Source organism: Lepisma saccharinum, chromosome 6 (genome assembly GCF_977018435.1).
Source record: "Lepisma saccharinum chromosome 6, izLepSacc3.1, whole genome shotgun sequence".
Lineage (NCBI taxonomy): Eukaryota > Metazoa > Arthropoda > Insecta > Zygentoma > Lepismatidae > Lepisma > Lepisma saccharinum.
The window spans coordinates 63,858,800-63,885,194 of NC_139234.1; the positions used below are offsets into that span (position 1 = coordinate 63,858,800).

At 40.9% G+C, this 26,395-nt stretch overlaps 1 protein-coding gene across 1 annotated transcript in view; it reads right to left on the bottom strand.

Moving 5' to 3' along the window:
• The window catches only part of foxo (forkhead box, sub-group O), a 508,267-nt gene extending 489,378 nt beyond the window's left edge, over positions 1–18,889 (bottom strand). Inside the window, exon 1 of the mRNA XM_083124034.1 lies at positions 17,971–18,889. Coding sequence (XP_082980160.1) covers positions 17,971–18,345 — 375 coding nt within the window. The 5' untranslated portion in view covers positions 18,346–18,889. The remainder of the gene's footprint in view (positions 1–17,970) is intronic.
• Between the last annotated feature and the right edge of the window lie 7,506 nt (positions 18,890–26,395).

Consider the following 26,395-nt stretch of genomic DNA (forward strand, 5'->3'; position numbering starts at 1 on the left):
CTAACTAATGAAAAATTTCTTTGTAATCGAAGATCATAATACCTTTTAAGGTGTGGTAATATTATAATGGGATTGAGATGCGAAACTCTCGGATCCGGATCCCGATCCGGAACTTTCGGACCCGGATCCGGATCCCAAACTTTTGGATCCGGATCCAGATCCGTAACTTTTGGTTCCGGATATGTTTGGCCATCCTTAATCCAAACCACTATGCGTCTCAACTGGGTATCGAACCTGACACCCCTCGATTAAGAGACGTCGATGTTATCACTACGCCATCGGGGAGGCCTCACAAAAGAAGGCGATAGAAAAGGGGGAACCCTGGGAAAAAAGCCCTCCTCACCCCCAATTGGTGTGTTTCATCTACGTCACAAACTGTTGCATTGTGGGTTTGAGTAGCCATGGTTGAGGAGGCCAGTTCTTGTAAGCATACGGAATTCAAGTGGGCAGGTGGAGATACTAACACAGACAGACATTTGTGATTTGAAACAAATGTGCATTTGGTGAAGATGTAACGAACGCTGTGGTGGATATTTCCTTGCAAACGACAAATAAAATTGGCCGCAAACATGGCGGATGTGCGCATCCTGACGTCACGTGAAACCCACCTATACTTTCCGGGGTATGCGCTTGTTTTCCTGGTACCCTTAAAATAAACCAGGATGTCAGTTCCGCGAAGTTTATCGGTTCAGTTTTTCTATTGCACTTTGTTTTAGTGGTGTGTGTGTGTGTATATATATATATATATATATATATATATATATTTGTATGTATGTATGGGTACCATACCCATTTCTGGTAGTCAGTAATGAGCATGGTGTACACTGTTGGTTACATATTTTTATACATAGCCGCCAAACGTCCTGATATTTACAGATTGTTTTCATACAACACCGACAATCACTAATGTCTGATTGCACGTATTACTTTGCAGCGCAGAAAGGTAACGTCATTTTGCAGCGCTGCTTCCTCAGCAGATACTTCTGGTCACCCCATATGGGTTCTCTTGCGGACAATACAAGTGAAATGGCGCCTGCGCAGTTTTCTGCGTTGGAAGCGGTGTAGTATGGAAATGGATACAGTGGATCATTGCGATAGGAAAGTCTTTATTACGAATTTGAAATAGAATCTCCTAAAGGAAATATAATTTGATTTCGCTTTATTTTATACAACCCTAGATATGATACGCCGTGAACACCATTAGAAGTTCAAAAAAGAATGTGTAAGTCAGGACTCGGTCCGCAATTACCCACATCGACATGTGCGTCCACATGAATCGCCACGCACACTACCCAAACCCCCTCTCCCAAATACGCACACTGCCATTCGTGCGACAAGCCTCTGGACGATAACTCATTTCTACTCGCGGTGACATCAACCAGGGATGGTATCTTGCAACGCTCAGAATCTCGACAGCATTTATCTGTTCGGCGTTCCGACCCACAAATATTTTTAGACCTTGATGATATTTGGTCATCCGGGCCCCCGCACTTTGCCCTCAAACAAAAACTTTTTTTCCTTCTCCCGTCGTGCAAACATCCCTGCCACAAAAGCTGGCACAGAGCTTTCCCCCATTGAGAGGTTTGGGGAATGATTTTTTCTTCTTTTTTTAAAAAATCTTATTCTCCGAGCATTCCTGGTCCTAGATTACGAGTCGTACGGAGAAGAGGCGCAGCTTCCTTCGCGGAGCTTAGATAACCAAACGACAGAAAGCTCTACACAATCGGATGGATGGTAGTATTACATGGGCGTTGGCCGACCTCCGTGGCTCGAATCCAGGCAATTTCATCCTATCATCACTCATCATCATCTTCGCGACTAGCCAAATAGTGACAGCACAGCAAAATAAAATAAACCAAATCAATCAGTCAATACATGAGCAAAAAAAGGTAAAGTGCTCTCCTGTGCATAGAACCACGCCATGAAGGCGTACAGGGGGTGTGGGGGTAACGCCCCAGACTTTCTTGATCCGGTCGTGAGTGGGGGTGATGTGATCAGCATCACGCCCCTGACCGCCTTTACCCCCCAGGGTTTCCCCCAGGTACCCATGTTATCCGACACTGGGTGGGCGCCGGGGCCGCTTCCAACGTTAGAAAAGTTCCCGGATTTGAACCGGCCGGGGATCGAACCCGGGACCTTTAGCATGGTAGTCAGACGCGTTACCGACTGAGCCACCGCGGCCACCACATGAGCGCTTATGAAAATATTAGTTATTCATTTCCTCTAAGAACATGCTGAATGCACGAAGTACAAGTACATGGACGGAAAATGTCCAATGGTAACATCATTAAGTCTTGTTTCCATGACAGAAAAAACACTTAATATTAATACTTAACATCACGTTTCAACGTATCAGGGTCTTTCTTAGATTTTTAGTTTAACTTCAAGTCTGGAGAAGATCTTTAGAGGGTTGAAACGTAACGTTGTTAAGTGTATTTTGCTGAAATATAGACCGCCTTGGTCTTCCACACAGTACACACTGGATTGTATTTTGCAGACTAACAAGGTGCTGGCGTCAGGACCCATGGTCGGTATAATTATTTGTGGGGCTTGATTTGTCCATATATGCTTGTGATTGTTCTTCCATGTATTTCATCTTATCAGCAAAGATTCCTCCTCATTTTCGCAATTAGCCAAAAATTACAGAAAAGAGAAGTAAAATAAATCAAATAATTCAATATAATCGAATCATCACTCATCCTCATCGTCGGCGATTAGGAAAAACGAAACTGTGTAGTCGGTAGGGCGTCTGACTGCCACGCGGGCGACCTGGGTTCGTTTCCCGGGGTGGATGATCTAAGGTCGGAATTTTTCCGGCCTTGACCCCGCGGAAAGCGGCTCACCCAGCCTCAAATCAATGGGTACCTGGGGACAACAACAAGAGGGGGAAGGGGTTAAGGTGGCCGCAGCATGGTGCTCATCACATCACTTCCAAAATTAACTCCCCGAGATCGAGAATATGTGGGGTCCTACTCGCACATCACCTAAATGTGCCTTCATGGCACGGTGCTATATGCGCGGGAAACTTTACTTTTTTACCTTTACCAACTGGAACGAGGCCGGGTTTGAACCAGACACCTCCCGACTGCGGTTCTAGCAATTCGACTGGCATCAATGCACAGCACTGGCGCACAAAATGTGGAACACTTCGATAATTCAAACCACCAAGGCCCCCCACCACTTTCCCACCCTCCAGCAAGTGGTTGCATGCGAATGAGTGTCAGGGTTTATTTTACATCGCAGACTCTTTTCTGCGTTGAAAATCGGATTTATTGATTAATGAACCTTGCTCTGAGCTTCAAAAAATAGAAAAATAAAAAATTGCTGTGACGTGCGACTATTTCACCGTGTGTTAGTTATCTTCCTCCTACCTCACGTTAGCATACATTGCACGTTATGCGTGTGACTGTTACTGGAAATAGGAGACAAATTGCGATCGATGACGCTGGAGCAAATTCTATGATGATTGGCCATTATTCCCTCCCTCCCACCACCAATCAAACTTTTTTTTTCGAATGCACGAATGAATGAATGGCAGATTGTAAAAATAAGTAAAAAAAATAATAAATGCTATCGACTTTCTCGTGTGTGCGTGCTTTTGTATGTTCGTATGCTAACAGTTAAGGACGTGTATGGTGCTTTCTCTGTTCCTCTTCTCTCCACGGTGGGTGGACTAAAGGTGGTCCTATAAGGAACTTCGGCAATTTTCGGCAACATTCGTTTACCATTCGGGAGATACTTATTTTCTCCTCTTAGCATTGATGGAGAATTTACAAAAGTCTGAAGATTCTTTGTATAATTTCAACTTACTTTCCAACGGCTGAATCACGGAAACCAAACTTGAATTTACACGTCCGCATCTCGGTGTTGCGTATTTGCATCTTAGGAGCGAGTCATAACTTCCAAATTCTCCAATCAACAAGCAAGCCGATGACGTCATCTCAACCCAGCACCTATCGCTGATCCTACTGCTCACGATCTACATTGTTGGTAGGCTCGCTAGCTAGGAAGAATGGGATTATTTCCGTAACATCTTTGGCAGTTCTTCATTTACAGCTTGGGAGCGAGTCCTAACTCCCGAATTCTGCAATCAGCAAGCAAGCCGCTGACGTCATCTCAAACCGCACCTATCACTAACCCTGTTGCTCACGGGTAGGATTGTTAGCTGGACTTTCGGGTCAGCTGGAGTGTTCCAAAAATTATCAGACTAATACATTACTCCTCGCGAAACTATAATCACACGGGATATATTTCACAGAGGAAATACTTCCCGAGACACATTTGGTTGCACGTTTGCTGCCACCTCTGGTTTGGCTGTTAAAACTGTACTTAGATAATGAAGTTCAGTTCTCAACATTGTCTTAAGCCTCAGCTCCAATGGAAACTTATTTGGCTCTACGAAACCAGTATTAAGGAAACATGTTTGCAAAGGCAGATTGTTTCTTTCCTTCGAATACAGAGCGTCCATATGTCCCGTGCACGTAGCCAGAAGAACGCAGAAACTTCTGCATCTTCTTTTATCTCATCTCATCCATCCACTCCCCCTCTCGTAGACTTTGAGAAATTGAAGACAAGGCTGCTCCAGAAGACAAAACTAGCTGGCATCGGGGGGAAGAGGAGAGTGGGACTTCGCCAGAAGCAACTTATTTTGAATAATGTTACACTTGTATTCCAATTGCTCCTCTCCCTTTAGCCGTGGCTCTACGTAACGGCCGGCGGACCGGATGAAACACCCTTGTTTGCGGGGTCGCTGGAAAAGAACGCCTTTTCCTCCAGTCGGACCGACTCACCTTCTGGAGAAAAAGAAAGAAAACCTCCTTCATTGCCAGCTTCCAGTTATTATGGAAAAGACACCGGGTCCCATCAGGCTTTGGAGTTGCTTAAACGGATCAATGCACCCGCCAGCGCCATGCTGTCGATATTCCTCTTTTGTTTTTCTCGGATGCATCACCGGTCCGAGGGAAAACTGACACCTCGATGGAGGTCGAGGCTTCATATCGGACCTTTTTCCTTTTCATTAGACGCCGAGGTCTCCCCGGTTGAATGTATGCTCTGTTCGTGAGGGCATTTGAATGCGCGCTACCAAATAGGAAGATAAGCGTCGGCCGCGGTGGCCAACGTTTTCCCGAGGAGTACTTCATTTCGGTATTCCATCACCGGATGCTTCCCCCAGCGCCATCTCGTTTCCAAAGCAACGATCTGCAGGCAAATGGTCTCCAGATAAGAAATTATGAATTCCGCCGTATCGCAAGTTCATCTGAAGGCTTCTGTAACGTTTAAGGGTGCCGCTGAAACCTGTCCCACAAAGATTTATTATAGATAATTCATATTGATTCATTTCGCTCGATTCTAGATATCTAATAGTTTCCTGGCGCCTCAAACTTATTTGCTTATTCAAAGAAATTGCAGATGCAGCACACTGTATCCGTTTTTACAGTGAAATAAAAATAACGGAACACACAAATATATACAAAGTAGCATAATTTGGCATATTCTGACAAGTAACCGAAAGGTAACAAACAGCCACAGAAAATAAAGCACATCCCACCCTTATTTCATGTTGCATTACTTCCCATGTTCTAATTGCATTAGGTTACTTCGATACCTAAAATACTATAAAGCTATAACGGACAAATGTTCTAATTTAAGGACTAACTAATGTTGTAAAACATTCTATTCATAATATCTATAATTATTAATAATTACATATTATAAGTTATTCTATCTACAATAACAAGTAGATAAATTGGTTGCATTTATTATACATTTCACTCATTGCATTGCATTATTCAATTTAAGTAATATTTCAATTAGCATGTATATAAGTAGCAGATTAATTTCCTCACAAAGTCCTTCAAAATAATAATAATTACAGAATACTTGTGATAGTTTTATTAAGTATTATTTTTTATTTATTTTATTTTTGTTTTCTGTAATCAGAAACGTTGTCTTAATTCGCTATTATACTTTTGCTTTGTACATAATGAACTCTGTAAATTGGTGAAAACATGTTGAATTTAATAATAATAATAATATTATATTCATGTACACACGAAATATTTTATTTCTTCACAATTTTTAAATCGAGAATATGACAACAGTGCTGTGTTTTGGCCATATACTGTTATTAATACGAAAAAATAGAGAGAAGCATGCAACACGCACAAACACATACACAGATTGACATTATTCGTTCTGTGTGTGTATGTGTTTTGACATTATTATTATAAAATATGTGAAGTCAAAAGTATTTCATTATCTCTTTTCTACAACACTGAACATCCCCGCCCCCAGGAAATATCTGTGGAGATTCTTTCTCTTTGTTTTTAGTACAAGATAGTTGGTGGGAGGAACGCCACGCGATTTCGAACCCTGTTTTCCGTATATACTACAGCGCAACATGCCTCCGTAGCTAACGTAACCGCGGCGATGATAATAGAACAGCGATACGTCGAAGCAGATTAGACCACGAACAGACTTGGTGGAGGCAAAACGAGACAACGATTAAGGTCGACAAAGTGTCTGGATTTCATGGAAATCACGCGCTTTCTTCTCTTTCTATTTTTAAGCAGGACCGTCGTGTCAGCGGCTAACAGCTTCGCGTAACGGGACGAGAACTTGGCACTGGTTACTTACTGTATCGCCCGCAACTATCGGCGGTATCCCAAACGCACCTTCGCTTTTCTTCGGCGGAGAACTTGCATGAAGCAATGTGTTAGAAAAGTATAAAACGCCGTGCTTTTGCCGTACGAACGTCTGGACCCACACTGGCCAAGTTTTATAGAGCGGGTTGATTTTACCACACAAACTTTACAAAATTAAGTTCACTTGTATTGTTGATACCCTTGTCTTGAGTGCTCGACTAAGCATCTTGCTGCCGGAGGCTCTGACTTCGAGTCCAACGCAGGGAAATCGTTCAGGGGGCCTTGCGATGCACTGGCCCACGGATACTTCTCCCTGGCACCAAAATTTTCCGTAGCTTAAGGAAATTTTAAAAAAAAAACACAACAACAACTACCAACTGTTTTATTTTTTAAAACTTTGCTTGTAGATCACAATCAGTTTCATCTTTTTAGTTATTGTAGTTGCATAATACTAAGTTAAATATAAATGTAATAATATTTTTTATTAAAAACGACTACTATATATGAATGGAGATAAATCAGAAGTAAATGAAGTTCACACAGCAGAACCTTTAGTTCCAGAACCTAACTTGACTGAAGTTAAAGATGCTATTAAAAGGCTAAAGAATAACAAAGCACCTGGCATTGATTTAATATCCGCCGAGTTAATTCAATATGGTGGATTTTCGTTAATATGTCAAATTCATAAATTAATTTGTTTAATATGGAATAAAGAAGAAATCCCTCAACAGTGGAAAGAATCCATAATTGTTCCCGTGTTTAAAAAAGGTGATAAAATTAACTGCAATAATTACCGTGGAATCTCTCTACTCTCAACAACATATAAAATATTATCTAATATTCTTTTAACAAGACTAACCCTTACAGGTCGAAACCAAGTGTTAGGTAATAATCAAAATCTAATTATTGATAACAACTCGTTTGAACCAGTTTCCAAATTCAAGTACTTAGGAATAATATTAACAAATGAAAATAATATTAAAGAGGAAATAAAAAGCAGGCTAAATTCAGGAAATGCATGTTACTTTTCTATTCATAAACTCTTGTCTTCTCGTTTAATATCTAAGAAACTAAAAGTTAAAATATACAAAACAGTAATTTCGTTGGGAAACCTGATGGTAAGAGACCTGTAGGAAGGCCAAGACGAAGATGGAGGGACAACGTTGAGATGGACCTAAAGGAAATCGGTAGGGATGGAAAAGAGTATATAGATCTTGCTCAGGATAGGGACAGATGGAAGGCTGCAGCCATGAACCTTCGGGTTTAAGAAGGCTCGAGAGTTAGTTAGTTAACTATATATTAATGAAAAGTTAATATGGCACAGAAAAATGTACGTGTGTGGTTAATATATTATGTAATGAATAAAATCATATGTAATTTTTAAGACATATTAAGTTATATACTCAAATTTGTCGCCCCCGAAAACACACCAGTCTTGCTACGTCCTTGAGTCCAAGCCTAGAGTCCAAGTCCATTCATTTGTGCCGCATCAAAGAACAACGCACCGACCTTATGGGAAAATGACTTGCATAGAATTGGCTGAAATTTTGATATGATGTTGTTTACGTGATGCTGATCACAAGTCCCAAGGGACGGATGTCACAGTCATCTGTAGTGTGCAAGATTCACGACAACCAGATGGATGGCATAGCTACACTCCATTCATGTTATGTTACTTAAAATATGCTTCATAAAAGAGTAAACTAAAATAGCTCACGGCGAAACAGCCTTCAAAGTGCCTGGGTCTGCCAGTGCGGCTATTTTATTGGGTGGCAAGAGGTTAGGGCATCGAATCCCATTGCCGATTTTTTCTGGGTTTCGAGACCGGAGCCTGATACCTTTTCTTCTCAATTAGCTCCCCAATTATCCTCACGACGATGGGTCAACGCCAAATTTTTGAGAGCTTTCAAAAAAAATCGAACTAGGGACCGCTTGCACCAAAGATGCAGTTTTAACCATTTGGCTACGATTTATTGGTGTGATTTGCTTTATTTTACTTCGCCTTTCTGCCACTTTTGGCTAATCGCGAAGATGAGGATTAGTGATGAAAGGACACACATAAAGAACATCCATGCTTATTCCGGGATTCGATCCCAGGACCTCTGGCGCCGTAGCGCGCTGTGCTAACTAACCACTTTGCCGCGAGGAGGTTTCCTTTGAATGTTACATTCGGGGTTAATTTTGCAGCTTCCTTAGAAGTTCTAAGTTAAAGTTTATTATAAAAAACAACTGCAAAAAAAGACTGTAAAGATGTACACCTCGATAGAGGTGTGCGTTAAATTATCAAATTTCAGTCTCACCTCTGAGGATTCGAGTTTCGAGCTCTGACCTTGGGGTTTCCTTTCGATTCTCTTCAGAAAATTCATCCCCACTATCGCGACTGGTCAAAAACTACACAAAGCGACATAAAGCATGAGAAAATTAAACAGAGGGTGGGAAGATAAGATAAAACAGTGATGTCAGGCCTATCTTTGCTACGTAAGGGTTGACTGTGACACGTGACTCACTTCATTACTGTTGGATGCAATGAAATGTCAATTATTTTGTTATGAATCTTAGCTCTGCCGCAGGAGCTGCGAAAACACCACATCCACAAGGTGAAGACGATTGCACAGATAAAAAAAAGCGCAGTGTTAAAATGCACGTAGACGAAACTGCCGCCCCGGGGAAGACAATGTTAACCATTCCACCGGTATGTGCGGCTCGACTATAGACGAAACAGTTTTGAATTTTTGACTCGCAGGAATTGTACACAGTTATGCGCGAGTCACCGCACGGATTCTGGGGCGAAATATTTCACGTTCCTTCAACACTGCTTGCCGATCTTGGGTGCTGGGAGTGTACAAATCCGTGTGTATAGTATGTGAAGTGTAGCCGTCCATGTGTCTCTTCCCGTGCTACGAAAAATTTCCAATGGGGGAGGGGAGGATAATTTGTATAAACTACATATGTACACAAAAACCACCCTGGTCACCAGTGTAGCAGAAATATGTATTTGAACGTACATTAATATGAAAAATAATGGCACATAAGGGAAACAAAAAAATTCGAAGTGATGCACTTGCAACAAAAATATCACAAAAATTATTTGCTGGATATTCTATTCATCGGCCCGTTTACCCTTTTCCAGAAAGACAATGCAGTCTCGTCGCCAGACAAACACGTCAATTTTCCCCTCACAGAATAATAAAAACACACACAAAAAGCATTTCTATCCTAATTACGGCGTATTTTTTCTGCATTTCCTTTTATTTGGGGCCAATACAGATCAACTTCATGATTTTTCTGATATTCACTTTATTGGGCGAAAAATCAGATAAATTTTGCGGCTTTCTCTGTCACTATTTCATCTCATACTTTCGGAATAATTCATCTTAGCTATTATTCTCTCAAAAGACCGTCGCATCAGGGGTGTTCGGGAGGGGGGAGTGGAGGTTTAACCCCTTGAAAACCCTTCCAAACTGATATTCATAGTAAAATTATATTTTTTCCCACTTCTCATACATGCATATAATGTGGGCGCCGTTAAGAGTGTGCGACGCGTGTCACAGCACAGGACTTTACGTTTCCGAAATACAAAAAGATCTACAATGTTATTGAATTGTTTATCCATGCTATCACAAGCGCTATCACGATGGAATAGAGAAAGAAAACAAACGAAGAATAAATTAGTGATACAGGTCCATTTGTAATCAGCAAACGTACCACAAAAAAGAAGTCTCGCAGTTCTTAGTGTGCTACTGACAAATAAATTATTTCTCAGTAGCAACGATGAAGTTATCAGTAAAAAGTTGTTTGCCTGAGTATATATTTATAAATATACACGCGCGCGATATTTATACAACTAACAATAATGCTGTTTTTCTGTGTAAAATTTGATGAGAACTGGAAGTTGTCTATATTTTTACTCTTCAAAACATAACACCATCGGAGATACAGTTTGCATTCGGCCTCGCGTTTCCTAACGGGAGCCGTGCACATCATTTGAAAAAAATGTAACTGCGGAAAAATTCCTCACGATTTTTTCATGGACACACCTTGTATCTCAAAAGCAACCTTTCTAAGGGCATGAAAGCTAAAGCTAAACATTCACAATTGGAGTATTGGCATTAAAAAAAAATCTTCCGCCGCTAGCCCCCTCCCCCCCCCTTTCCTGCCGTGAGGAAGTAAATCCGCCACTGGTCTTCATAAAAATAAAACTATTTTTAGCTAGATTTTCAGTGTCTGGAGCCTTCTTTCCCTTAACACGAGCGCTACCCGGTGAAGGAGCATAGTGGTTTGGTTTCCACTTTAAACTGTAGGTCCAGTCCAGATTAGCCTTTCTGTGCATAAAGTGGACTTCATTAACACGAGCGTTCAATTTGCTAGTTTTCTCGTGAGCCATTTACCTGCACCAATTAACAGTGATAGAGAACGTCCCCACAGCCTTAACTTCGCCATGGAAAATAAGGCGAAATAAATAAATAAATAAAGATAAAAAAGTAAGCTACATGTGTTGCATAAACCACCTTCACTCCTGACAACTATACTTTATAGTTCCTAGTATACGGAACCCCCAAATGACGATGTGAAATTGCAATATTTGGTATGCACGCTGCACATATACTTTTATTGCCCTCTTACGGCCGGCGGAAAATCAAATGTAGAGCGAGGGGGTTGGGAAAACATTGTGTGTACCATGACTCGGAACACTAAAAAAACAATTTCAAAACGTAGTGACAAGCTCATTGGAGACTTATCGCCAATCTATTGTAATTTATTACAATTACCATTCCGTGAATAATGCATGACCCCCCCCCCCCACCCCACTCCTTCCTCCTGATCTTGCATGTCAATAATGCCCTCAACAATGTTGCCAACAAAAATAATAAAAAAAAGATCCGCACGTAATATAAAATGTTTATATATTGTTCATGCATATTTATATATTGGGAAAAAGCACTCTTTTTATTGATGTCGTTGCAAAGAATTACAACAACTCCCTCGCTCCGCTTAGCACTGCGCTGGGTATTATATGGTAATGTATGACGGCTGAGTGCAAATAGGAAATTGCCATATATGTTGATTACTACGTGGCGTAACGATATACATGACCGTGGTCTTGTGCAAACTAGCCATCAACATGGCTCCTTAAGCACCAGAATGTCAATTTAGCTTGCAATATTCTGCTTTTACAGGTGAGTTCTTGAGTAGTCTGTGCACAGCACATCACTAGGTCATGTATATGCAAACGCATCAGTTGGCAGGTTTATCTCATGATCCCACACTAGGAATCTGTTGATGAAATTCACTAGTGTTACTATTCAACTGCAATACAGTATCTAATAATGTCAAAGTTGGTTCTTATATCAAGCTGCTAGCGAGCTATACAAACTTCGAAATACATGTTAATAGCACAAAATCTGACTGCCTAATCTACACACGTATGCATCTAATGAAAGAAAACGTGTCTAAGCTATTCATATGTTCACTTCCGCTATTGTATGCATACTTGAGTAGGTTAGGCAGGTCAGGTTTGGTGCTGTTAGCAAATATCGCCAAGTTGCTACAGCGTCACTAGCCGCTCGTGTTCTTGTGATGGTTAACGTGAAAGATTAACACCAGACGGCATCTCAATCGTTTATTTCTCTTGAATACTTCTCTTAGCCGAAAACTGTCAGTCAAAGATGTTCTTGATTTTTTGGCGACCATTTTATCAAAAATACGTTGTTATATTTGTATTCTAACGAGCATTGTTACGAAATAAGGTGCCGTAATTAATATTTCGTGCGTTTACTAACATTAAAAGAAGAGCACCAGCATCTCTAGCTGATGAGAGTTATTCTAAAAAATATTAATATATATATATTAAGTTTTCGCATGTTGTGCACGAGATACGATATTCAACGCACATAATGTAGCGTCACGTGGAATAATATAACATTGTTATTCAATAGACTTCCCGCATATGAGTTGAATTATCGTGTCTAAAAAAGGGGGGGGGGCAAAATTGTAGTTACGGCCCAAATTTTGAAGGCCTAAAAAGCCCAAACCTGTATCGTACGAAAATTCCCGGGTTGAAAAAAAGTATCAGACATTCTAACCTGTACGAATTCCGCTTTGTCTAGAGATGTTTGTCTTGTTTTTACAAATGTCCTGCATTCTACAATTTGTTTTCATTTCCTGTGAAAGTTTATATTATATTACTACATATAATATTATGTACATTAGAATATACAAAATATATTACTGTTGTTTGCTAGTGCATAAAAGCTGGTTTTAACGCTTCCGTTAAGTGTGTGCCGTATATACCCCTAACCTCATGAATCCGAAGAAATTTAACCTAATTTAAATTATTCTATTTTACCAAGTATCTAATTCGTACTCTGTATGCAATACAGTAACTTTGCTGATATTCCAAGTATATCACCACATAACAGCGTACAAATGACATAACCGAAAACAGACAAATAAAATCGGATTTTAACGAATATCAGAATTAACAGATTTTATTGAGTTTCGCCTGCGAAAGATGTTATCTTTCTAGGCTATTATCCTTCACATTCTCGACAATTTTTGAATCGCAGAATGAACCGCAAATTTGCTGACATTGGATAAAACAAAAACATAAATATCTGTCTGTAACTACCCCGCCATACTCCGTGCCTTGCTTAGTGTAATGTGCCGTGAAGCTAGGCGTTTTATGTTCGAATTCTGCGTTCGTCACCTAGATAGGTACAAAAAATAAAGTCAATTAACCAAAAATACAACTTCACAATTTATAAGGATGTTACAGGCTCAGCTTAAGATACAACCCCGCTGCCACTGTTCGAAATTTACGGCTAGGAGTCACAAAATGTGAATGAAACTTTCAATGTATTATGTCGCCACTTTTGGCGATTCATACAAATGAAAAAATTTGCAGTTTGTATGGATATTTTTTTGATGCACAAGTGTGGAATATTGATTGCTTAAAAATAATTGGATAATTTGCAATTCAATTTATGTTTCTCTCGCCAAGCAATTTGTACGAGAGTTGATTGTAGTTCTGTTTTCTGTGTCGCCTTTTTTGTTTCTTTAGTTTCATCGCGACGCTAACAATCGACAATTCGACGAAACGCACGAGAGATCTACAAGGAATGCTTTAATCTGGTTTTCAACATGCGACTAGGTTTCCATGTGAAGTTCTCGAAAAGCTATTCTGACCAAAATGTTTCACCTTTCAAGTGACGTAGCACAGATATGAAGCATTATTTTTGATAAATTCATATTGCATTTAAGAAACATTTGCTGTATGGTCCTGAAAATTTGTGTTGAGTTACTCGTACACGCTAAATTTGACTCGTTGCTGCTGAAGCTAATTCCTGCGAGTACGCTTTGTCAAAGTAATCGCGGCAGATAAAGTACAGATTAGACCCCTGCTGCCACAGTATAAAAACATGAACGGAGTATCACGGATTTGTAGTCACACACACACACATACTTTCCAACCTAGCTGTTGCAGGTTATCAGAGATTTCTATGAACCAGCAGTAAAGATTCAACTTCCGATAATGCCTTTCAGCACCTTCAGAGTGGAAACCATTCCTTGTGCCCCTTCCCCCCTTCCAACCAAGTCGCTATGACCCCTTCGCAATTGCCGCGGCTAAAAAAAGGTCGCCCCCTACATCTATTTGAAAGTTTCGACCAGGCACCGTTAGAACCGTTATGTTCAAGGGGAAAATACTCGAAATAGGCTCAAGCGCCGTGGGTTTGTCCACTTCCGAACCTTCAAGGATCACGCCCCGTACCAAAAAAAGAAAAAAGTTGGAAATTAAAGCGGCTACATGGCCACGTCAGATTCCGGCTGTTCTCCCCGCTGCCGTTCGAATAAAGAAGTTCGATCAGTACAATTTCTCCTAGCAAAGAAAACCTGTGCTATGTAAAGTACTGCGAGGTACATGGAACGTTTCCTGACTCTTTCACGTACGGAACTGCATCGTAGATTACAAAACTAGTAGACGTGGCATTCATAGGTGCACGCACAAAAATTTCAAAGGTTGGGGAGTGGGTCTCTATCGAAAAATTGTATCCTAAAGATTGATACACCTAGGGTGTTCGGAAAGGGCACGTAAGTCACAAACTGAGATTTCTGTTGCCTTCATCTAAATCACACTGAATCAATTAAAGAAGTATTGTAAGTATAATTTTATATTGGGCATGTGTAAAGATCCTAAACAGTGATGATCCAACATGCATATCATGTCTGTAATATCTGGTATTAAAAAAATATACGCAAATAACTGCCTGCTTTAAAATTGCACTTTTTGAAACAGCCTAGATATATTGACGTCATGTTTATGTATCTCCAGAAGAACGAAGGAGAGAGCAAAGAAGGCATGAACGAGACAAATGGAAGGAAGGAGAATAAGAGATGCAAGATATAGAGAAAGGAGAAAACAAAAAATAGCAATGAGCAAAGAAAGATAGAACAGGCTAATCGGGATTGGACCTACAGTTTAAAGTGATATCCGAAGTACCTCCCCCGTCTTAAATCCGGGACCCCTCGATTACAAGGCAACAGCGTGGCAGGCCCTGAGAAGACCGATATAATAGAGAAAGTTGTACAGGAACAGGAGGGAAAATATAGAAAAGAAAAAGATCAAGAAAAGAGGAGCAATAAATATAAACGGCAAGGTGAAGAGAAAAATAAGAACATTTTTTTCATTATTCCCGAGGGCTGACTCCCCTTGAACCGCCCACATTTCATTTTTTGATACAGCTCAGTGGTTCGAATAGTAGCTCCATTTCTAATTATTATATCTGTGAATAAACTCCGTAAATTATCATTATAATAATTCAATCAAAGTAATATCTTCCAAGATAAAAAAAATAGCATCAGAGACCTTAAAATAATAATACGTAGGTATACGAGAAGAAAAATACATAATACATAACATGGCGGACTTCTTGCATGTATGTACCCTATGTATTTAATGTCGCTAGATCTTTAGTTTATTGGGAGTATTGGGATGGGTGAGTTAAAAAATATATGTACTTTGCTCGAAGTTCGAACTCACGACTTATAGTTTCGTAAACCTTATATTAAAATATCTTGACTATAGGTCAGTTTGCTCTGCTGTGAGGCACCTGCAGTAATACAGTTCTTTGAAGACCAGACCGTGTACATAGTAATACATTAACAATCAGTAGCGTTGTTTTGTCAATTCTTGTCCAATTATCCGTAAATACTGGCAATAAAGGACACAAAAAAAGTTATACTGTTGCATGTACTCTGCCTAGAAGGGTAACACGCTTTTTGCACCATTTCGACTGACGCTACAAGTTACAAGCAACAAGAGCTGACCATGTGAAATACAAGTGCTTCAGTTTCACAGACATGTTGCTGCGATAGGCATTTGTCTACTTGAAACTACGTCTCATTTTCTTGGCGGTCACGCAGTTCCTTCACACCGACACAGCACGTATAGCTGATGCGAAGAAATTTTTAATATGAAAGCCAATGACGAACCCTATGATCCCCTTAAATCAGTTACCATTATGAACATATATGAGACAGGACGTGATTTTCGCGACATATCAATGTGGTGTTCCTTATAATTTTATCTTTTTGTGCATTTGTTACGGAAAAACATACCCTGTGGCGACAATTGTTACGAATATCTACTATTTACAAAAACAAAAATAATAATGTAGGTGAACGCTCTTGAACATTCATATATTGCAAATTATTCACTTCATAGTTACTGCATTTTTATCGTCGCTTCACTGCCACTTGTGAGGATGAGGTAATAATACGATGAAATTGATGACCCCCCCCCTCCAGGCCGGGATTCGAACCCGGAACCCCTGGATATTGTTTACTAAAATTACACTTACCCGTCCGCTTTTTCCAATCTGGTGGTTCTATTTCAAATTCGATTTTGGGTTAAATACGACACAACAATGAAAAAATAATAGGTTTAGAGCATTTACAAAATTATCACAGTAAATGTTATTTCATAACAGCAATTTTAGAAAGTGTATCGTGGTATATATTTGAATTCGAAATTACTATCTTCGGCTTGTATGGCAACGCTTTATTTTTAAGACACAGGCTATCGACATTTTCACTCGCAACGATATATACGTATGTTATTTGCTAAATTTTCCTAATAGTAATCTTCCTCAACTTTGTTATTTATGATTTTCAGGATCTACATTACGAAAAGCATGCAAATAATTGTACACCACGAACGTTTTCATGCTCTACCTAAAATAAGCGGAATTCTGCCGTGAGGTATTGGGTAGCGTTAAGTGCGTGTTTTCTCAAATTCCGTTCCATGACGCGAACTAGCTACAACCATCGAAATTAAAACATTTCAGCGCCGTTGATTCTAACTTATATCTCCGATCACGTGTACTTCAATGAGCACTTTTTAAAACACGATTATTCACGATCACACCATTCTATAAATAAATCGCATCCAATATCACAGGGTACTGGTTGGAAGGAGAAAAAAAATAAAAATTGAAACTACAGTGCGGGTCAAAGGGGTTAAAGACCGATAAAGACTGTACATTGATGCCTTGCCGCTACGCGCGCCATTTTCGTTTTCCTTACTACGACGGAACTCTTCACATGGGAAGGATCACGCGGTTTTGTAACAGGTGCCACCCCAGGCTACAACACTCCCGACCTCGCGTGTGGTGCCGCACGGCTATCATGTCTTTCGCTCATTTACAAAAACACCCACTCTTTGACGGCTCCACAAGTATTCCGGCACATAAATAAAATGCCCTTACGTATTGTTGACAAGGTTAACTTTCACATAAATGGTATCTGAAAGATACGTAAATATCGAACTTGCTATGTTCAACAATCTAAAAAGCTCTTGCGCTCGCCCTCTAGGTGGCAATAAAATTAATCAAGAAGACAATGTCAACACGCATTATACTGATGCAAATTCAGTGCGGTTAGCGGGGAAATGTTTCTGTTTGTTTGCAAATTACCTCCGTGCTAATTTGCACTTTATTAACCTACATACTGTAGCGGTGTTCGTGGTTATATTGTGTCAGAATAGCACAAGCGTATAAAAATTGCTCAAGTCTTGCAACATCAATCTATACGCACAGACAGTGACGTCATTTTCTTATCTATCGTTGGTTTTTTGCGAGGGAAGTTTAGCCAAAAGGGGGGTAATGGGGGGCAACAACTCAAACTTGGGCACGCTTACAGTTTACTACTTATATTTGACCCGCTATGAACAGTTTATTTTGCGGCTGTTAATGCGTTTTCGCGGTCAGATAATGTTGACCATCAAATTGGGCATTCACAGCAGTTATTAATGCACAAATTATGAACTTACCTTCCATCCTGCCGAACTGTTACTGTCGCCCTTGTCCTTGAAATACGGCACGTTCTGCACCATCCACTCGTAAATCTGTGACAGTGTAAGTCTCTTCTCGGGTGAACTTTGTATGGCCTGTGTGATGAGATCGGCGTAGGACATGTTGCCCCATGCATTTCGGCGGCTAGAGTTTTTCTTCGGCAACTGGTTCCCGTCGGGAGGCTTAGAGGGGTCGGTGACCACCTGATCTCCTTCTTCCTTCTCGACGTAGTTTTCCGGTCTCGGTAGAGGCCATGTGTTGGATCGGGCACGTTGCTGGGGTTCGAACCCAGGGTCAATGTCTAATCTTGGCTCCATAAGCGCCGATAACTCACGAACTCTTATATAATTCATGCACTATCGTCGCCTCTTTTTGAAGAAAACACAATCCTTGTGTGTTTTTTTGTAAGACAACTCACTGTTATTTTACACAATTAATCACCGTTCACTGTTGATCAACACACACTCATATTTTTTTTTCTTTTAGTATTTAATGAGAAAGTCGACACAACACAGTAAATTCAACACTCAATCCGGTGTGTTACTTGGTCACAAAAACTGTACATTTTGTCTTGATCGACGTTCATCGGGGCATTCGGGTGAAACGCGCACATACACAGTATCACGAATAAAATGCGTAGTTTTCGTAAGAGGAAAGAATAATATCCCAGGTGGGGGGAAATATGTAACGATTTGGACACCTGTTCTGCCAGCACAGGCTGTGTTCTCAACGTAGCACTCGTACAATAGTCGAGTCGGCACAGCCTTGCTCGATCAGCTGTTTTACCGCCCTCACAGCGTACAGGGTAGGCGTACCAAAAACACGTAGAGCCGCCGTGCGTCTCGCTACTCAGCGACCTGGTGTACGAGCTCGCTCTTTCTGGCCAGCTCCTCGTGAGGCCACAACAGATTCTGACGTCACTCGGAAATGACTGTCGGCGCGACGCAGAAATTCTGGTGCTTCGCTGGACTGCCGCGGCGTGGCGCTAGCGTACGGCCGGACAGTGTTGGAGTAAATGTGCGTCGTTGGTTTATCGAAATACAGTGTTTACGTACTTTCTTTTTCATGCAACCTCTGCAAGCTTTACCAGAGCGAAAATTTGCGCAATTATTAAATGACCTTGTCTTTCAGCCAGATGGAGCCGCTATTGAAGTCCAATGATTCTAGAACCACTTTTAAATTTTATTCTTACGTTTCCACCAGTATACACATTGCCATTGTTGTGTAGAGGTTTGCCAAGAAGAGGGATGGGGGTTATAACTCTTTGGCCCAGCCATCCTTTAAAGTATGACGTCAGATGCATGAAAATTATAAAATATAGAAGCATACTAATAAAGAACAAAATCCCCCCCCCTCCGGACACGCGACTGGTTTTGCTACATGCATTTTACATTCTCTACGAATGCAAGAAAGATAAAATGATATCATGCAAAACAAAATGCTGCTTCGTGCTTGGTTATAAACCTTAGCATGAGATTTGTTGCTTCTATGCCGCGCATGCGCGTTAAACACGAACGCGAATCCAAATGAATCAGCCTGGCCAACCACATATCACTCGGTCATCGTTTTCATTCATCAGCTCTGCCAATCGAAAGCTCGCGATCATTACGGCACAGGCCAACCTAAATGTGTGGGAGACCTCATTCTTCTCTTACGTCATTAGTCCATCCATGCATGTCGAAGGAACAATCAGTCAAAGGCCCGCAAAGAAATCGCTGGGGAGCGAGGACGGTAACCACATTCTACACGAAGCACCCGTTTGTTTTTTAAGCTGTGCGCAGGGCCAGAATGTTATCATTTAATAGACTGCTTGGCAGAGATCGAAAAGCTCTGAAAGCACTAGAGCCATGGGCATCCGGAAAGGGGCAGAGGGGTCACATGCTCTCGTCTTCATGCAAATATATTGCATACAAGTCGAACGGCGATATGTTTTGATTTGATTTGTTCTTATTTAGCGTCGCTTTTTGGCTAATCGCAGCGATGAGGATGAGTGATGATATGTTCGAATTGATGGAGAAAGAACATCCATGTCCAGGTCGGGATTCGAACCAAGAACTTTAGGCGTCGTAGCGCGCTGTGCTAACCTTCCGCCACGGAGGTCGATTGGCGATAGGCTTTCATTTGGTTAACCGTGAACATAGATATGATATAGTCACTGGTAAAAGCATGTTACAATTAGTCATAGAGAAAATTAATATTTTCTAATTTTGGAACATAGAAACTTCGAAAGATTAGACACGATAACTTACACTAACACGTATCTTCGCCATTATTTGTACAATGAAAAGTTAAACTGTATCTCATTTTCATCAGCGGGTGAATTCAACTCTTGCCTTGGGGATTCATTCTTTACCGGGTCTAGGGATACAGATTAAAGTGAGATCCGAACCACTATGTGCCTCCACCGGTTATCGAACCTGGTACTCTTTTATTACCAAGCGGCCATTGAGGAGGTCTTTGAATACAAGGGTTATAAGTTCGTAGACAGGAATGATAGGAATTAACAATGAGAATAACTAAAGGAAAACCTTGAAAATAATATACAAAAACAGTAATTTGTATAACGGCTGCCGATACGAAACTGATCCAACTGATCAACGTGTAAGTATGGCGGAAATAAGTGAACTGCATATTATAAAACAAACTTCAAAGTGCTTTCATTAGATTTAATTTAAGTAACTGCCAATGTTTTCTGAGTACGTCCAGAGTTTTCAAAAAAATGTAATGTTGCATTAGGCTCCGCTTTCAATGATGGAGGAACATGTTCGTTGAAAGTTAGGGCATGTTTGGGAACTCGCTTTCACTGGTGGAGACTAACGCATGCCCCGTGCGGTGCGAGGTTCACGCCTGTACATGCTTGATTGATTGATTTGGTGTTTTAAGTCCACGTTATGCACAGTAAGGCTAATCGGAACTAGACCTACAGTTTAAAGTGGGATCCGAACCACTATGTGCCTACACCGGGACTCCTCGATTACAAGGTGAACCTATACATGCACCTTAACGCCAGTACGCAGCAGAGTAGTGGGGAAACCACGTACAGTCAGCGACAATAAAAATAGGACACCTAGATCTTAAAATGCTAGCTTCCCTGCAAAGCGTTGTGTGTGTGTGTTGCCTATGGCGAAAAATGAATTTTAATAGCAATTTTTCAATAGCAACTTCTACCACCACCATAGAGTTAGGCAACAAACATGACACCTAGCAGGGAAGCGAATTTCAGGATCTAGGTGTCCCATTTTTATTGCCGGTGACTGTACATCGAGTGGTAAAATAAGAGGAAAAAAAAGAAGGGCGCAATCCTTTTCACAGCACCACCTCCTGCTTCATGTGCCATGATTACAATGCACGAACGCGACCGACCAGCCCCACTGCCTCCCTGCTCGCTCTGCAGGTCACATGTGCATACCAGAGTCCTTTTCGGATTGTCCCTACAGCCCACTTCCCAACTCAGAGGAGGTTGGACCTACAGTTTTACGAAGGCCCCAATTTACAGAAACCAGGGGAACGAACCCGGGACGTATCTGAAAATTAACAAAGAGCGTAAAATCTCTCAAACAGCAGGAAATCCAGTTTCTCTTGAAAACCTCCCGTCCGGTAACTTTCTGGGGAAAGTTAAGCGTCGTTGCTCCAGAACTTGCTCTAGTGGAGTGTTTCGTCAACCTTAGGAGGAGAACTTGCTATCAGCGGAAGAACTTCTATGCCTGGAGGCTTGGCGAAATCCGCAAAAGGTTTCGCAAAGTTTAGCGAGAAAATTGCGATGAATGTTCGGCGAAAAATAACCGGAAACGCTCACGTCTTTTCCGCTTTTCCTAAGATATATTTATTTCGCATATGATATTATATAGCTAGGCTATGTACAGGAGTAGAAAATACTGGGTGCCCAGTCGTCATGGCGCCTGAATATTTTCATCTGGAGACGGAATTTTAAAATTGTTCTAAAAAAATAATATTCCGAGTCCGCTTACGGAAATTTCCATTATGTTTATTTTCATAACGAGTACAGTATGTGTTTTTTAATGTGTGTGTTTTCGGTATCACGTCGGTAGCCGGACAATTGCGATGAACACAGTTAGACGTGAAAGGGCGGATGGACAATTGCAATAACATTTTAAATCTTCTATCAAATTGAAGGGTGACTTAACACCATGTACAATACCTCTTACAAGAACATTATATGAAATATTGATATTTTCGGCTGGGAATTTGGTTCAATCAAGTTTTTCAAAATGGGCTAGAGCCAACAGACACCTTTTGAAGTCACCCGTCCGTTTCCTCATATATTCGAATACACTTTCCAACTCTCTCGTCGATTTTAATGTCACGCTTCTTCCTTTTCTGACCTTCTAGATTAAGTTCCATCCGCATGTACTTGATGTTGGTGCCTTCTGCTTGGCTCTTGAGGCAGGCCAGAACATCATGAATTTTTGGATGCGGTCTTCCAAGACACCTATTTATTTTGTTGTTCCAACCTTCTACAGCTTTATTAGTTCTGTGGCGCCTTTGGTTAGGTTAGGTCCTGATTGTCACAATTGTCCTACCATTAATTTGTAAAATGACATTCACCATCAAAATCATCCATGCGAACTATTTGGTGCTCGCAGCATTCTAATACACATCCACCCGTATATATACGTATATAAAAGCCACGTTAAAATTGGGTGGCACGTATAAGATTAGGGGCCAGTGCCGCCCCCCCCCCCCCCAGTTCGTTCCTTAATGACGCCCCTGCTCGTCGCCAGACTTGCAATAAAATGCGAGTTTATCAAGATTTTCACAGAGGAGGCAAGATTTCCAGCGGGACTCAAAATCAACGACGACGTCCAAGCAGGCGAGACACTTAAGCAAATCTGACAGCAGCGTCAAGCATTAAGAGGAATCGAATTTGATGGAGTCACGAGAAGATGAAGAAGAAGAAGAAGAAGAGAAATAGTACGTGTAGGAGAATGTTCCTCTCTCTTTTCTGGCTGCAGCAATTTGGCAGGGTAGAGGACGCTCTTCGGAACTATTCGCTCCAACAGGGGGGTCACAAGTCTCCGTCAAAACCACATCTGATTTCGAGATAGCCTCCTTGAAATGTAGGTGAAGTTGGCACACTTTCAAAACGGTTGTCGCACTACAAATAACTGGGCCTCTCTTTCTCCGCCGAACGAAATGTGGGAAATATTTTAAAATAGTTAATAAATTACTTGTCTTTCCGGAGCTATCGCGTCGTTTTTAAATACTTTTTCTCCCCCCACCCCTCTCTAACCTTTCTGCGAGATTTAAATTCCCCCTTTTCGACTCTAACAGAGGGGCACTTTTTCTCTTTTTTTTTATATTCATCTCTACAGGAACTTCTCTCGCATGGAAGTGTTTCCAACTCTAGAACCAATTTCCCCTCTTTTTTATAATTGACACGTACTATATACAAAACAAAATTCACGCCCACTTTGACATAGTTAACTTGCCTCAGACTAACTAAAGCGAGTCATTGTACTTTTTTGTTCATATCACTTCGCTTCCTTCTTCCTTTATGTTATTATCCTTTTTGTATATTTCCCTTAATATTCATGATTTTTCTGCCTGAAACATATTCTTATTCTGTTTGACTTTTACTAAAACAATTTATCCAAAGGTGTGCTACACGGTACTGCCATCTATGGTCATCCATATAAGCTCGCTTCCCTTGTGGCTTGTAAGGCGCAGTAGCGCAAAGGAAGGGGGTAGGGATTTATACATGGATTCTATACTCAGGGCATGGGCGTCCGGAAAGGGGGGGGCAAGGGGGGCCGTGGCCAACCCTGGAAAATGAAAGTCAACCAAAAATTATATATTTGTCACATATAATTTCATTTCAGCCATAATAATATGTGTTAATTATTGCATGAATATGATAAATTCAAATTTAAGCAATTGGGGAAAATGTACCTTGCTTGCCCCCCTGGAAAAAATGCCGTTTATGACTCAGGCTGAAGATTAATGGAGATGCCATGATCCCCGCCCTCATATAGACCCACACATGTCCTAAAATGCGTCAAATGTCAAAAATATGTTAACTCCAGTAGCCACTGGCGCATACAGGGCGAGCTGAATGGAGTGCAGCCCTCCGAAAATTTTGAGAAAATCAAAATTTTCAAACTAAAGCAATAAAGAACTTAGGAAAACCCAAAGTTGAAAATGCAAACAACCTTAAACTGACCCCGAATATCATTTTTGTATTTGAACAACGTTTAAAACAAAGGTTAAAAATTGTAATTACAAAATAATATTATGGTAGCTATATCCCAGAACGATGCAATATACAGCCCCCCGAAAAAAAAATCCTGCGTACGCCAGTGTCAGTAACACATTAAAGTGCATTAATTGATAATGAACGTTTGGTGCATCAAAACACACAGAGAAATAAACAAAGGCTAATTTTATTAACTGCTGTTCCGCGTGATGCATTAAAATGCATGAGAAGATCAGACACGATCATTTCAAAGAAACACAAATTAAACGTTTAACTGTGTCAACTGATGCACCAAAATGCATCAACTATGATTTCATGCATTTTGTATTCTGTGTGTGGTAACAGGAATAACTTCTTACCCCTGCGATGGATTATTTGCCCCTATCCCACAAAAAATTTATTTGTTACATTTGTAACAAATAGTTCGTGCTTTCAAACGAAATCAAGGCAATAGCTGACCACGAATCTATTACGAAACCGACGGTGCAGGGATAGGATTTCGCTCGAGCGCCAAATAATTCGCACGGACGACGCTAGATAGCGCATGGAATCGAGGGCTTCTTCGCTCGAGCGAATAACGCTCGAACAGGAAAACCGAACGGTATACACTCGAAGCCCACGTGGTTTGTCCGTGGTAGCGGGCCCTCAAATATAGATCGTGAAGTGTCAGATGCAGTGAAATTGAAACTTAAGTAAACATAGTAATCATGTCCAAAAAAAATATGTAGTTTAGTCTATCTTAACAATGGGTGTGCTTCACCTACCTCACAAACTGTTGCATTGTGGGATCGAGCAGCCATGATGGAGGCCAGTTCTTGTAAACATACGGAATTCAAGCTGGCGGGCGGGAGATTTGAACCTTACGATGATACGTTGTGCAGTATTTGGTTGTTCAAACAGAAACTCACGTTATTTCGCAATATTCCCTTGCACGCGATAAACAAAATTGGCCGCGAATTGGCTGTGCGAATCCTGGCGTCACATGAAACACACCTATGTATATGAAATTGTAACACATGATTGTGGGCTGAAACTGCCAGGACAGTTATTTTACATCTCCCATAATTGCTGGTACAGGGTGACAATTAATGAACTATATGAAATAAAACCGTCATAATTTCTGAACGGTTCGCGTGATGACGTCCAAACTGCGTGGCTGGCCACAGATATTAAAATAGTACGTATAATATAACTCCTACAATGTAATACAATGTCAAATGCCCTATTATCATGAAAGTAGTGCGAAAGGAGAAAACAAAGCAAACCAAGACAGGGGAAAAAAGGCTACAAATAATAAAACTAGAAGGCAGGGCAACTAATGTTGCGATATTTCAACAAAAATGCAAAATCGCCATGATTAGTTCTGTCCTGTCCGTCCTGTCCTTTACGCTCGAGCGTGAGAGGCTCGAACGAGTAGGGCAGTACTGTAGTGTGTACCCAGCTTATTATCAACAAATAATCAACACTATTTGAAGTATTTGTTATTGTTATCTGCGTAAGAGGGTTTCAATAAATTTAAATGCAAGAAATTTTTAAATCGAGACCATGGCAACGATTCTCATTTCGTTGTTCTCACATTAATTCCTTACGCAAAAAGACGGAATTGGGATTAACAGTTCATACATAACAGACACAACAAACCGTCGTTGGAAATAACAAAAAGGCGTATCTAAAAGAAATCGCGATTTTTGAGATACACCTTTTGGTTTTTCCATCAACGAAATGTTAACTTAATTTAAATGTTGTCAAAAAGTTACAGTGCTCTACATAAAAAAATTACAAGAAACTAACTAGTACAGTAACAATTCGTGGGGAGGGGGCGGGGGGGGAGAACAGCGAACGCTCGAAAAAAATTCGGAAATTATACAACTTTTGGTGAAAATTTTCCCCGGTTGGATACACTGCCGATTCACGCACGCTGCTCGTCCCGTCCAATTATCACCATGGCAGAAATCCAAGTGTAAGGAGCCCGTGGAGCAATGGGCGCCTGTTACGATCCAAATTGCTTCCAGATGCACCCATCTGTCAATGATGCTAACAACCTCTCCCTCAGGTGGCGCGACGGGATGCTGCCTGGACCATATCTCACCTGAGATGAAGAATCTCCGCGCGAAGTATACGTTAAGATGCCGGATGACAGATGCAACCGAATAGAGCGAGAAGTCGTGACCTAATGCATCAAGTTCGGT